At 40.3% G+C, this 15220-nt stretch overlaps 1 protein-coding gene across 6 annotated transcripts in view; it reads right to left on the reverse strand.

The window, feature by feature from the left end:
* The window catches only part of CSMD3 (CUB and Sushi multiple domains 3), a 1251170-nt gene extending 1241187 nt beyond the window's left edge, over positions 1 to 9983 (reverse strand). For 3 of the 6 annotated variants that reach the window (XM_017498749.2, XM_017498751.2, XM_017498750.2), the window contains exon 1: positions 9314 to 9982. In XM_017498749.2, coding sequence (XP_017354238.1) covers positions 9314 to 9491 — 178 coding nt within the window. In that variant the 5' untranslated portion in view covers positions 9492 to 9982. Of the gene's footprint in view, positions 1 to 9313 lie in introns of all 6 variants that reach the window. The other 3 variants (XM_017498748.2, XM_037727953.1, XM_037727955.1) reach the window with 2 other exon arrangements.
* Between the last annotated feature and the right edge of the window lie 5237 nt (positions 9984 to 15220).

Here is a 15220-nt window from a genome sequence, read left to right on the forward strand (position 1 = left end):
GATCTGGGCTTTGGGGTAGACACAGTGGTCTGTCCTTTCAATGAACTTTACTCCCATAAACCAATTAGGTCTAAAAAAAAACGAGGCTCATAAAGCAGTATCAAATACACGAACAGTACACTGGACAGGTAAAGACTGGTTTGCACTCTCTAGCTTGGCAAGTCATTTCATTTCTCTGGCCTGTCCTCTCTTTTATGTGAAGATTCACAGCTACACCTGTATTTTTAACTATGGGCACTTATGGACTGAAATAAATTTTATGAATGGAACTTGGATATGCATATTTTAATTTTGAAAAATATGTATTTGCCCTCACAAATAAACCTAATGTACATTTCGTGCCTAGTAAACATTAGACTGGGGACATTACGAGAACTTTCATATTCTTTAAGTTCTATAGAGCTGAGTGGAAGATTAAGATACAAATGAAACAATTTTATTTTTCAATCCTTATGATACAATTTTTGTATTCACAAATTATTTTCTGTGTGAAGTTCATAAATTTTTCTGCCTTCATACATTTTAAATTTTACTCAAGAGCTCTGCATTAGGAACTAAGGTTTATAATGTTTACTTTTGTTTTTCATACTTAATGTACTAGTTTTAGATTTTATAGCGTAATATTTAACTTATGTATTACCTATGAATTACTTTGCTTGCTATTTCTTATAAAAGTAGAAAGTATTTTTATATCCACTGTATAGGACCATTTAGAGAATAAAGTTAGTCAAGTTAAGTCAAAGATGTTGAAAATTACAAAACCAATCAAGTTATATGTTATTGTTACATTATATATTATAATGTAACCCACAGTTACATAGAAATACATAGATATAAAATGAATATTGATATTAAGATTCCTTCTAAATTAAATTTTCAGGGACTCAGTTTTTCTCTTAAAAATGGAGAGGTTTGATTGGTAACTTAGTCATTTACATTTTTCTTTAGATTTTGGGTAAGTCTATGAGCTTATGAATCAATTATCCTTTCAGATTTCACTTAACCACTAGCTAACTGTATGATCCTGACAAATCATTGAACTCTGGCCTCAAGAAAATGTGTATTATATGAAAATGGATGTAATAATCTCTACATAGGCGATAATAGCTATCTCAAAGATACTTACTAGAATTCAATACAGGAACATAAGGGAGGAGAGAACTGTCTCAGATGTAAAGGACACCTTAGTTAAGGGCTTAGCATAAGGCATTACACATGAAAAGACACACAAATAATTTTATCCTGGTACAATTTCCCAAAATATAAGAATGTTTCATATCCTCTCTATATAGTAATTAACTCTGAGCATTCTGGAGTCAACTAGGTAAACTTGTATTAGAGAAAACTATGACAGAAGCCCTTGCTTTTTTACTTATTTGAGATGTAGTAAGTCTACTTTTATGGAGTCTGTTTCTATTTACAAAATTCCTCTCCAAGAGGTATGTGGTGATATTGTTTTAATGCCATAGTTAAAAGAAAATCCTTACTATTATTTTAAACCCGTGATCATAAGTATTCCTTTAAAAATTGCATCAAGCAAAGAAAAACTTCATGATCTTAAACGTTACAGACTTAGCTTTTTAAGGGAATCACTCATTACATTTTATATATTTCAACCATTTTCTGAACATTTCAACTCATCAAACAGTAGAATTTATTAACTTTGCAAATTTTATTCTCATATAAAAAGACTTTAAAAATATTTTACATATCACTAAAATTGAAGATAACCACTTAACATATTGATTGTTCTTATACTATTAGTATTTATAAAATGCATTGTTTCTGATAGAATTTTTAATAATTGTCTTATACATATCATGTAAAAAAATATACAGATGAAATTGTAAACTAGAGAGAATACACAAATCTCATATAAATATGACTTAAACATAATGAATCCCATGAAAAAATAAATTAAGAACCATTTCTCTAGATTTAAAAGATTTTAAGTCAGAAATTGTGTACAGATTATAAGAAATAAATAAAAATTTGATATTAAATACTGCCCCTCAAAGTTCTTTTGAGACATGAAAAAGTCAATACACTTTTTATTTATAGACTTATCATATCAAGAAATAAACTTTACTGAAGATACAATTAGTTATTTATTTGAAGTATACATTTTATCAATCTTAAAAAAGTTTTTCATTCCATAATTATCTCCTTTTGTCTTCTAGAAAATAAGTAATTTTACCACAAACATATAATTACTCATATTAATTGATATATAGTACTTAAATAGTAATTTTTGTGATTGACTATGTTCACTGGTGCCATCTGAGCTAGCTTTTTAATAAAATTGATAAATTAGAAAGAGAATTGAACATGAGCTCAAATGCTCTGTGAGTTAGTCTCAGTTCTGATATTAATGGTCTTTGTAAACTACCAAAAAGTTACTTATCCTTTCTTGGCATGTGCAGTTATTTTATAATATATGAGCAGTAAACTAGCTGATATTTAAGGACCTATGAATGTCATGATTTGTGACAAGATGAACAAATTCATGTTAGTACATTAATCAATCACTAGTAAAAGAAATCAATGTCAGAATGCAAGGGATGAAATTAGCACAGAAGCAGAGGTAGCACTTTTTTTTTTTTTTTTTTTAAGCTGTGAGTCTGCCCCTTATTCATAGAGCCAGCACCAGAAGTAAATGTGTAAAGGTGATAAGCAGAAGTTCAGAGTGTTTCTCAGCTGTATAATAGCCTGGGAACTTAGCCAAAGTGAAATAATAGCTAGTGAGAAGAGGCTACACTTTTTATTTACTGTTATGGAAACGTAAAGGTGGTGGTGTTAGAGATAAAGTGTGAGCAAGTTCATACAGGCTTTGCATGTTCACATTTATTTGAATAATATCGGCAATAGCTACTAGTGCCAAGCACTGGGCTAGGTACATGATTTATGCCATCTCCCTATAAGCCCACTAATAATATAATGTATTTTTTTTTTTACAGATAATAAAACTGAGGCTTAGGATAGTTGAATTGCTAGTCCAAAGATAATTGTTGGCACAATCATTATTTGATCTTCAGTGGCTCCAGAGCCTTTGCTCTTTCTACTTTACTGTAGTGGTGCTCAAAATTTAGAGTGCATCGGGACTACCCGGATGACTTGTTAAAACCACTAGTGTCTGTGCCCAACTCCCAAAGCATCTGATTCAACAGACCTCATCTGGGAACCTGGGGTATTTTTATTGATAAAACAGTTTCAGAGGATGCTGGTACTACTTGTTGGAGAACACTTTGAAAATCACTGTAGTCCAAACATTTAAGGGCCTGAACTGAATAATGTGGTGATACCTAATGCCACATAATTATCTTGTTATTTTCCCATCCAGCCACAGGTATATGATGCATATGTTAACATAAATTTAGACATTTTAGTGATTTCAAATTGGTTTGCTGGCAATACATTATCACTATATAGAAATTATTGATCATTAGAAATCCTCAACCAGCACCAAACAACAGCTTAGCAAAGGCTCTTAAGACATTAAATATATTTGATGGCTGAAAGACTGGAGCCTAAAGAGAAGGAAAGGTGACCATCAGCACTGAGGCTGTGAATAGGGGGAAGGTCTTCAATAAATTGATTTTTCTCAGTGATACTTTTTAAAATGATGTTCCTGAAGAGAATAGGAGCCTCACAAGGGGCCTAATTCTGAGAAAATCTTGCAAACATGGAGATAAGTATATTGGAAAATGCCATGAATCACCCACCTGCCCACTCTCAGAGCAGAAAGATGAATTTGGTAACCGTAGTGCCTATTCTGGCACCATTCTCATACTTATCCTAAGTCCAAATCAATATTTCTGCTGTATTCCTAAGTTATATGCTCCTTTGGATTATGAGTAAAGGGAACAAAAGCTAAAGTTCTGTTTTAATGTATACGTAGATAAAACAAAATGTTCTTAGATTTTATTTGTATCTTACACATTCTTTTCTTAACCTTTCATTTGCAACCATTTTATTTCTAATCTCCTAAATCTTGGAATTCAAAGTACAAGATGGTGTGTATTCTCAAATGGTCATGTTGCCTAAGGGAACTGGTGCCTTACCAGGCTGCTTGGTGCTTTAAAGTAAACAAAATATTGAAGGCGGTTGATATCTTTAAGCCATTTCTGAAGCGGTGGTCAATAAGTAGAAGAGAATCAACCTTTGCAACAAAGGGAGTAGTATATTTGGAGGCTAAGGAAATAAACTTTAGTTCCTTTCACTTTTTTTTCATTTGAGATCTTAGAAAAGCATTTTAACGTCAGAGTTTTTTTTTTTTCCCCCCACAGGAGTACGAAGGCGTTATTAAGTGCACACCTCTCCTACTTTTTCTTGTTTTATCAGCTCTCACTTATGATAGACTTTTACTGTATTTAGAACCATGTACAGATGACATTTGCTGTCTATTTATTATTTCACTGTTCTGTAGTCACCAAATGTTCTGTTGGGGGAAAAGGCATGTAAACTCCTAAACTATTCAGCTACCCCACAAATAGAAATGCTAATTAAGATCATGAACGGTAATAACTACTGGAACCAAGCCTTTGCTCCTGAAGTACTTAATTTATTTAGTAATTCTACTCTTTTTCTCCTTGAAGGATCTCAAGGGAGCTGGCATCAGGTTTTCAAGACGCTGAAACCTGCTCCTTAATTATTTCTGCTCACATACTCTTGCAATGAGTGCGTGATTGCAGCACCCCCTCCTCCCCAACCAGATGATTCCAGAAAGTACGGTGCTGCAAAAGGACATTTCAGAAGGCTTTCAGCAAGTTAACTGTCCAGTGAAGTTCAGCTCCGAATTCTGGTAACCGTTCAAACCCTGTCGGGCCAGTATATTGGGTTAACTTAGCAAGTCGATGGTGCAAAACCTCCCCAAGGCAGGACCGCGTTCAGGGAGAAGAAGACCCGCCTTAAGCCTGAGCTGAGCTTTCTTCCTTTGGTTGTCCTCCTTCATTGTTATTCTGCAATACGCAGCAATCCCTGTGCGTGCCCCTGTGTCAGCCCCTTAGGTGGCCACTCCAGCGGGGCTGGTGGGAGAGGACCACCTTGGCTACTCTGATGACCCTGTGCTGTTTAATTTCTTCTGCTCTCTCCCTTAGAGTCCAGCTAAGCCCTTGCAGCACTGGACCCTGGCGACTGCCCTCCTGCTGGCCTTTCCCTCACCTTTGAACTGGTCTAGGGGATGGTGAGGTTGCAAAGGAGCCAGAATCTTCACTGGTTGTTTCCCCAACATGCTTTCCCAATTCCCTGAGCATGTCTTAGATAAGTTATTTGAGTGAGGACAGCGCTGCGGTCCGCTTGGAGAAAGGGAGCTTCCTCCGCACCTCTGCCTGATCGTGACAGCAGTGGTCACAGCGCCGCCGACCATCTGGAGTTCGGGGAACATGAACGTCCTGTCACCCGCCAGGCGTTTCCGCCTAGGACACACTCACACCCACCCTCAGAGCCTCCTAAAGGTTTCTCCGTGTCAATTCACGTGTCCTCCTCCCAGCAACACATACACACACGCACACACACACGGGCACACACGCACGCACACGCGCGAGCACACACACAGACCAAGAGCCAAATCAACCACCCAGTTTCAACCTAGGGTGATGCAAGAAAAATTCAGGAAGGCTGGTCTTTTTGAAGAAATTAAGTATTCCCAAAGGAAAGAGATGTAAGGGTTGGGCGCCTGTCCAAAATACAGCAGGACAGAGACCCCTAACTCAAATACAAAGGTTACCTTCCAGTGGGTGTCTCATTCCTGCTGGTGTTGGGGGAAGGGATTTAATCATGGTGAGGGCTAGGTGGGTTTTTGTTTGCCGTTATTGTTTTGAAAAGACATTGATGCACCTCCCCCCAGCCCCCTTTGTAAAGCTGTCTCAAGCTAAGACAGATCTTTTCCTGACGTATTGGGAAAGACTGTCGCCTTCTGGGCGACGACTGAGGCTGTCAGTCTCTGGGAACACAGCGGGGCTGAAAGCTTCAGACGTGGCCACTAGGGCGGGAGTCAGTAAAAGGTGCTAATGAGCGCCTCTGGCAGCTCTTCCCCCTCAAAGATACCCGCGCCCCTCTCCAGCAGCAACTAACTGCGGGAGAGGTTGAGATTTCCACTTTTCCAAAAGACCTCAATGGCAGGAGTAGTATCTCCTTGGAGTCTCAGAACATGCAGAAACGTGGATCCTTCACGAAGTCTCTCTGGCGAGAATCCCTGGAAAGACTCTCTGGTGTGGGGTGCGGGACGCCGCACTTGGTCTCCCACCTGATGCCTACTGGGGTACCTTCTGTGCCTTCGCGGTACCTTCGCTGCACGGCGTGTGCTCCCTCTGGGATCCATTGACAAGCAGCGTGGGAAAACATCCCGTGGGTGTCTCTTTACAGGGGCGGGACGCTTAAGCACGACTTGGAGATTCACGGTTTCTATCTGGGTGAGACCTAAACAGACACGCTGCAGCTGGAGGCATTTCAGAAACCTCTGCCTCTCTCTCTCTCTCTCTCTCTCTCTCTCTCTCTCTGTGTGTGTGTGTGTGTGTGGTTTCAGTTTGAAACAGGCATGGATCAAGTCTAAGCAGCACCTGCCCTGCCCCACCTCTCAATTTGGTGCCCTCCACAGCCTTTTATTTCACATGATAACAGTGGAAATGAAATGCCAAGGAAAGTCTGTTTTCCTTTTCAGCCCCACCCGAGTGGTTCAGGCCTACCTAAGACCACTTTATCTTACACTCTGAGGCGTTTCCTCCCACTGAGCCTCTTTGTCATTTCTATTGCACGCAGAGGTGAGATGGTGGAGGGATGAAAAGTGTGGGCAGATGGTGGAATACTCGTGGCTAGAGCTGTTCAAGTGGAAAACTGCCTGCCTCGGACTTTCTGGACCCTCACGCTAGTCTGGATTAGAATCTACAAAATCCTTGCAACGACGCTGCAGTCAGATTTTTCGTGGACCTAACATTCCAGAAGAGTATAGAAGACAAAAGCCGGCATAGACATTGGGGCAAACTACGTTTAAGGCATCACAGCAATCTTGGCTTTAGAAGATCCTTGAGACAGATGAAATTAAAATAAAATGAGGAAAGGGAAAGTAAGAAGCAAATATCAAAATTGACATCATTCGGAGATTGACAGCAGGTCTAGAACATACAACCTCTGCAAGTTTCTCAGAATTTGGGGACAATGTTCCAAGTCGTAAAATGTAGGAGATGCCTTCCAAGTGCCACATGAGTGACAATGAAGAACTTTATTGACTTGGAAAAATAAATGTTTTACGTACGGTCTGTAGAACATTGATTTTGCACAGAATCAAAGAAGGCTATCACAAACTCTTCTTCCTTGTCAGTATCTCCCATGCTAAACCAATTATATCAGTCTAAAGTAAATTAACGCGCCTTTCCTTTCTATCGGCGCATCTCATTCGGAAAATACGGTAGGTGCGGGCGTCCAGGGCTGTAATTGCAGGCGGCGCGGATCAGCGTTTGTCAGGCTGGAATGCTCGCCCCGCTTTGGAGACTTCCCTCCCCCTCATCTGCCCCCCGAATGTGTTTTGGCTCAACAGGTATCACATGAAAACTCGCACTTAAACCCTGGTCATCTTCTCGCAGGAACCACCCTTACGTCTTTCTGCCAGGGCTGCTGCTGGCTATCCGCGCCTCCCCCACGCGGAGCGCGGGTCTCGATGGCAGCCCCAGGGCCATCCATTAACCAACTCCCAGTGGCAAGCGAACTAAGCATAAATGTGTGGCTCCTCGCAAGTCGAGCCAGCGACAAAGAAACCTTGCAAGCAACTTGAGACGCGTTTTGTACATTAGGCAATGTACTTGTGCCACTAAGGACAAGCTTCTCGGCTCAGAGCTACTCTGAGGCCCCAGAGGGAAAAGAAAAATCAAGCTTTAAGAAGCAGGTTGGGATTACAAGGCAGTTGCTGCCACAGAGACTGGGACGGCTTCCTGGCATTTTGGGATGTAAATTAAAATTCGATACATGCCATCCATCATTGGTCATAGTAGAGGGAGAGATAACCTCTCCAGCTCCCTCCTCCCAAAACATGAATTATCATTTCCACTGAATGCAAATGAGTCGCCTTCCGTGGAGGGACAGCCAGCTGCAAGCTGGACAATAAACTGTTTCATAGAGAGGCGGCCGATTGCGGTTCAGAGAGGCACTCCTTTACAAAGGAAGAAGCGTCCAGTTTGTGTTGACAGCCATGGCGCGCCTGGGCCAAAACAGCACCCCCTTTCCCGCCGTCCCCTGCCCCCCCCCGCGACACACAGACACCCAGACACCCCGGATTTAAAACTAGCTTACTGAACGCGACATCCATCGCGTCTATTCGAGCTGCCATGAGTATGGAGAAGTGATTGTTCAAAAAATGATGGCATGAGTCATAAACACCTCCTGAGTATTCTTTGCAACAATTAATGGGCAGCAGGGTGCAGGAGAAGTTATGGAAGAGAGCTATGGATCTATTTTCTCCCTAAGGACAGCTCTTTTTCCAATGATCCTGACTGTCCCTTGCCTTCCTGTTTGGGAATACGTTTTACATTCCACCCATCCCCTCCCCTTGTCTGTGCATGTGACACTCTACCTGTCTGAACGCTGAGACTTGCTGGGGATTTTCTTTTTGGTCGTCAGCTAATGACTTTCCTTCTACCTTCATTCATCCCCTAAGGTGGTTCTTTACACTTCATGGCATTTCAGACAACCTGAAAGCCTCATTTTTTGCCAAACCTCTACCACAGGTCCTAGGGAAGCTCCCCCACATTTAACATTGCATAGAAGCCCACGTAGAAATAATTTACATACATATGCATGCAGACATTCATGTTGGTGTTAGTGTGGCGGTGCTTGTAAGATCCCTGTACCCTAATGTATTGAAAATCAACACATTCCTAGCACGTCGGTAACTTTCTTCCCTGAAAGGGTTAAAAAGCATTTATACCAGTGTCTTTAGTATAAATATTCCACCAAAGGCATCAAACCCTACTGATCTGACGAGAAATCAAGGTAATCCTCATCACTAAGAAAAGTCTTGCAGAGGAATTCTGCCTGGATAGCCACTAGTTAGAGGCTATACTAACCAACTCACGTATTCGTTTGAGCATACTGCAAGAATATTTATTGAGCACAAGCTCAATCACCGCATTGAACGCCAAATCTGGCAAGCAAAATGCATTTCCTATCTGACGGGGGGTGGAGAACGAGCTGTGAATCAACTCCTTCTTTAGTATTATCATGATTATTTTATCGGTGCAAATTGCAAAGTAAGCTGCCAGCCTCTCTCCATCTACAAGTCAGCCCACCTGCATCCAAAGCGGAGGGGACCCCAAAGCAGACCTACCTTTTACACAAGACACCGTCAATAAAAAGACGAGGTTCCAAAACGTAAATCCACTTTTAATCCCCATTTTCTTCATCAGGATGAAGTCTAGGCGGCCACATTTAGCGCATCTTCGCGTGCCAGGCTCCCGGGGTTTGGATTCCTTTGCTTTGCTTTCCCCTTTGCGGATCCCTTTCATATTATTCTTGAGCTTCTAATTCCTGCTCCTCAGCCCGGCGCAGTGGAGTTGTTGCTGTTGTTGGTGCGCGGTCACAGCTCGGAGTGAATGGTGTTTCTGGGATACCACAGCAACCTTGACGAGGACTCAACCATCTCTCCAACGGGGGCACAAAGTCTCCGCTACTCCGGATTCTGTCTTTTCTTGTGCGTTTTTTCCCCTCCACCAAAATCTACCCCAATTCTAGCTCTTTATAGCAGCCACCAGAAACCACTAGTGAACCTCTTAAAACCCAGCTCCGCTCTCTGATAAACTCCGCACAATATTTGAAATTAAGGGGCTTGCTTTTTTCCCCGGATAGATCAATTCTGCCTGTAAAAGCAGCCCAAGAAATAATATGCTAGTGAGCTTTCCGTTGCAGCCTGCGAATACAGAAAGAAGCATGTCAAAGGAATATTTTAATAGGAGGATCTGTGTTGCTTTTGGGGAAACGAGATGATAATGAATCGGGCTCCATCGATGCCCACGTCGTTATAATGGGACACGTGTTACTACTGTAGTTGCAGTATATTTCAGGCAGGCTTCTCGCATTTATTATCCCGTGATTTAATTGAAAAAGGAAATCACAGAATTTTCTCAATAAATTCTTCTTTCCCACAGAGAAGAATGTATTTGCACACATGTATTTACATATTCAAATGAGTACGTGTAAACCCGTAACCGAGTTTTTTATGATTCGGTAAAAGGATTTCATCCGTGGCTTGGGCGGGGGGTGGGGTGGGGAGGGAAGTCAGTGTCGTTTCCTCAAATAGTTCGTCTTTTCATCCTCCCAACCCCCTTTTCAGTTGGTGTGTGCAGCAGTTCAACTACTTTATCTGTGGTATTATCTAGAACAGACCCATTTGTCTTAATTCTGAATCGGCACCAAATATGTAAATAGGGGTTTCTGTCAAAACGAAAAATGTATGTGTCTATGCATCTGGACCTGGCCGCCCCTTGCAGCACGTAAGGGTTAAGATTGCACAAGGGAAGAGTTCTTGCGCCATCTACTGGCCGTCTTTGAGCCGCCCGTTCCTCCTTCACATGCACAAGGGACCCTGTTTTTCTCAACCCTTGGTGTAGGGGAGCTGTGTCCCCAAGACCAGCATGTCGTGCTCCTTGATTTTTGTCAGTCCTGACCCAAATCTTTCCACGAACAAGTTCCTTAGGTCGGGCGACTGATGGGTGAACTGACCTTTCGGGACTCTGGTCCCCTTTCAGGAGTGGGGAGTGCCACAGCGCTAGTTCTGGAACAGGTAATTGCTGCTGCGTGTAGCTCCATTTGCCTGCCTCAGGAGATCCGGGCGTGAGCGCCTATCTGCAAGGCTTAGTCTAGAGGACTGCCCAACTGGAGTTTGCAGCTCCCCGCACTGTGCACACACAATGGGTCTGGTCCCGTGCACCACACCATTACCCCAGCCAGCTTTTGTCCCTTGGCTCGCTTTGGAGCTGTCCGCTCAGTAGAGCAAGGGGGTAGCATCTGGAGGGGGTAGCATCTGCTCCTGGAAGTGGGCACACTGTGAGCGTCCATAGGTCTGCGTGGCGAGTGAGTTTAATCTGCAGGCGTAGGAAGGATTCTGAGCTCTCGGGGTACGTGGCATTGTGTGTGGGTCTGTGATTCTCCCAGTTCGTGTGTGTGTGTGTGTGTGTGTGTGTGTGTGTGTGTGTGTGTGTCTACCCGCGCGCGAGCATAAGCGCGCGGTAGTGAGAAGTAAATGTACGTGTTTATGAAAAATAGAGTGTTTTGCCACGCGTGGGTGTTTTCCCAAGTGTATTTTGCAGTGCATATGCTTGTGCATGCCTGTGTGTTAGAGAGGGATTTCACTCCTGGGTACGGAGCTGTAGCAAAAGGTAAAAGCTGTAGACGCCCAACTGACCTCATTAAATTCAGAGAGGTACTTTAGGAGCCCAGAGGCCGAATATTGTCCCTTCCCTTCAGTGCTCAATTTCATTGTCTGCATATGCAGGTTTCAAAGGGGAGTGGGCAACAAGGTAGGGACTAGCCCCTGACTAGGAGGATCAGCATTGGAAACGTCATTAGCCTGCTTAGCCACCTTGGCAGCGGCTCTGGCATTGATTTCAGTCAAGATGTCAGCGTGTGGCTTTGCTGCTGTTACGTTTGCTGGGCTGGACAACCACTTAGAGATGCAAACAGGTCCTTGGACTTAACGAGGATGCTCAACAACACCCTCCTTACCAAGTGTGCGGAGGTTAGTCACCTCAACTTAATTTACTTTTTATTAAAACAGACAAAAATATTGAAATTTATGCAATCCATTCGAACATATAACACATGGCTATACATCCATACAGGAGGGCTTCATGGCAAAAAACAAATAAACCAAACCCTAAAAACCCTTTCTCAAAAGACAGGGCATTTTAACAGTAATTATTGTGCACAAAGTAAGTAAACTTTGATTAGAAGACCATAAAGATTACTACTAAGATACTAATTTCTGATATTTATTTGCAAACACATGGCTAATCCTGTAATCCAATTATCTTTCCCTAAATGAATCCTGCCTATCATTTCATGTGAGGTTGTTAAAAGATTTATCTGGAATCTCATAATATATTGAACAATACTCTAGTATCTAGTTTCTGCAGCTCACAATAAATCATAAACCGTTTTTACCTGCATCTTCCAGCTTCTGAGACAGGATGGAAAATAATATTTCACAGACAGAAAAAGTTAAGGCATGAGGCGCTAGAGTGGCTTATCCAAAGTCACTATCAGGAGCTTTGGTGTTTACTCCAATGTGTTTAGTGCTAAATCTCACTAGTCTTTCATGGGGAACAGCATCCTCTTTAAGGAAAGATTTCCAGAGGTATTCCAGAAACATAAAATTTTCAGCCACAATTCTTGGTGGGAATCCTTTAGTTTCTCCAGAAGCAAAGAAAACAACAACAACAAAAAACCAGTGTCTACATTCAGAAGAAATAAATTATCTATTGTAGCTGATCTGTAGAAAAGCAACACAGCTATACATTCATTTGTGTAATACTATTAGAAATAAGTTATGGAAAAATAGCTAACATAATAGCAAACTTCAGGTGCTTACTGTACATTAGGTGTTGTGCTATGTTTGCATAACATATCTTATTCAATCCTCACTACTTTCTGAGATAAGCTCTACAGCTTTTGGAGATAAGCAGTACAACAATCCTAATTTTACAGATGAAAAAAATTGATACACATAGAAGTTAACTATCTTGCCCTGCCTGAATAATCCATGTAAGAAGTATGAACCTATGGGGCCTGATTTCAGAGTTAATATGCTTCCCTACTGTACTATGCCCTATGCTAGCTCCGAAAGATGCTTATTTTGAAACAGTATAGTAACAAAAAGAGTAAATCATTTTTATAGTATATTTGATACATAATTATAGAAAAGCAACAATTTATAGTTTATAAGTGATAAACTTTTAGAACATATGTACACATATAAATAAAAACTTGTGTCCTTTTTATACCAGTTACTAAAATTCCTCCTCTGTTTTTTATTTTTATTTTTATTTACTTCTTGCAGCCTATTGATCTTTCCACATATAGGTTGTGGTAAAAATGTGACTTGCAAGGATCATCAAGACAATTACAACTATTAAGTTCCCTTAAGAGCTTTTAAAAAGGAGTGAAATCAGAAATGGACAATATCTTTCAACTAGAAAGACCAGATTTCCATAACTTTTCAGTTCCTTCCCAACATACTTACGGAATACAATTAACTTTGATCTTAAAACAAGACTGAATTGCACTAAAAAAGAGAAAATAAGCCCCTCTTCAAAAATTGCCCAGTATTAACCTAGCCCCTTCAACATTTATCTACTATGTTTTAGTACCATAGGAGCAATATTAAAGAAAAATGAATAAAATAATCAAAACAAAATGAGTACACTGAGAAAACACAATATAAAAATGTGGAAAGGGGATTACCTTTAATTTCAAATATAAATATATACTTTTGACAGTTATAAACTTAGAAACTGGCTTATTTTTTTCAATTTATATAATAGATATGCAGGATTACATGGGGATTCTCACAAGTGAAGTAGTTTTTCTTTTTTTTTTTTTAATAAAAATATTCCCTGCCTTTTAAAACTAAATGTTCATTAACTGTTTTTTTTTTTTTTTTTTTTAATAAAAATATTCCCTGCCTTTTAAAACTAAATGTTCATTAACTGTAGACATACATCCCCCCCCACCACACACACACAGAGACAGATACACACATATTTAATTAAAAGGCTGAAAATAAAATCTGTGTGTATGTGGGAAAAAAACTATTTAGAGTAAGATAAAATGTTAATGATTACAAATAACCAAGTAGACATTTTCCTGCTCATTTGCAGTTTTTATATAGAATTCACTGCCAGGAGAGTAGGGGAAAAAGAGGAACTCATTTTTCTCATTTTCAATAAATGCTCATTCTTGGATCAGTCATGTCTGACCTCTCCAACTCCTGGGAAATAAAATATTTGAATTTAAATTTTGAATCTAGAATAATGAGGGAATTCTAATTTAAGTCTATGTATTACCTTGATTTATAAATGTCCTTATTTGTTGAAGAAAAAGGAAGGCAAGAGACCTAGTATTCATGATAAAGTAATTTCCTTTAAAACAGCAATATTTAAGAAGATAATTTATCAAGCTGATAAAAATGTGTGTCCTTCCTGCTGTAAATCAGGAACCATTGTAGAGTGGTGGAGACGGGCCTGTTGGAAGAGTTCCTAGGTGTGCCTTCCTAGGAATTCATTTCCCTTATGTCTTGACTCCTCTTGCAATTTCATTAATACTGAAGCTTAACAGACATTTCAGTGTTTTAAGCATATAACAACATTAAGAACAATATTAAAGTTTATATGTCACATAAAGGTAGTAATATTGCAGTTTAAAGAACAGAGAACAGAAAAGCATTAAAATGGGCACAGTATCTATTGCTCTATCCATACAGTTGAACTGTATTGACTGACTGCAAGAAAAAAAAAAACAACCCACTTTATTTTTATGTGAGCCACAAATCTAATAATTTTGCCTACTTTCAAATTTTCTGAACTGCTGCCTTCTTAAATATGAAAAATTTAAAATTATGTATATTAAATAGTTTAAGCTAAGCCCTATATGAGCTTTGTTTCCTGAAAGGAGGAAACCATGGTAAATAATTGGGGGGGGGCGGCATTTGGGTAATTATCCCAAAAGAGAAGAAAAAAGAAGAACAGAGAGATTCTTTAACGACTTATCTGCTTGTCTTGAGTGTGTTTTACTCTCTTGCTCACCTGTGGCTGATACTATGCAAATTATCTTTTCATAGAAGAATTAAAAAAGTTAATCAAAAGGTAGCTTTGCTAAACAATCAAGATAATCCAGGTCTCTGTGCTTTATCAGTAATAAAATTGTGTCACTGACATCATCTGAATAAACCTCAATTCTCTGTATAGCAGCTCGTTCGGTCATCATTCTTTAAACTCACATACACTGTATAGTTATGCAGTATCAGTTTCAAATGCTCTAAGAATACATAAATAACCAGGCGTGGTGGTTCACGCCTGTAATCTCTGCACTTTGGAGGCCTAGGCAGAAGGATCACCTGAGGTCAGGAGTTCAAGACCAGCCTGGCCAACATGGTGAAACCCCATCTCTACTAAAAATACACAAATTTGCAGGGCATGGTGGTACACGCCTGTAATCCCAGCTACTCTGGAGGCTGAGGCAG

The sequence above is a fragment of the Cebus imitator genome, unplaced genomic scaffold, assembly GCF_001604975.1.
Source record: "Cebus imitator isolate Cc_AM_T3 unplaced genomic scaffold, Cebus_imitator-1.0 Scaffold250, whole genome shotgun sequence".
Lineage (NCBI taxonomy): Eukaryota > Metazoa > Chordata > Mammalia > Primates > Cebidae > Cebus > Cebus imitator.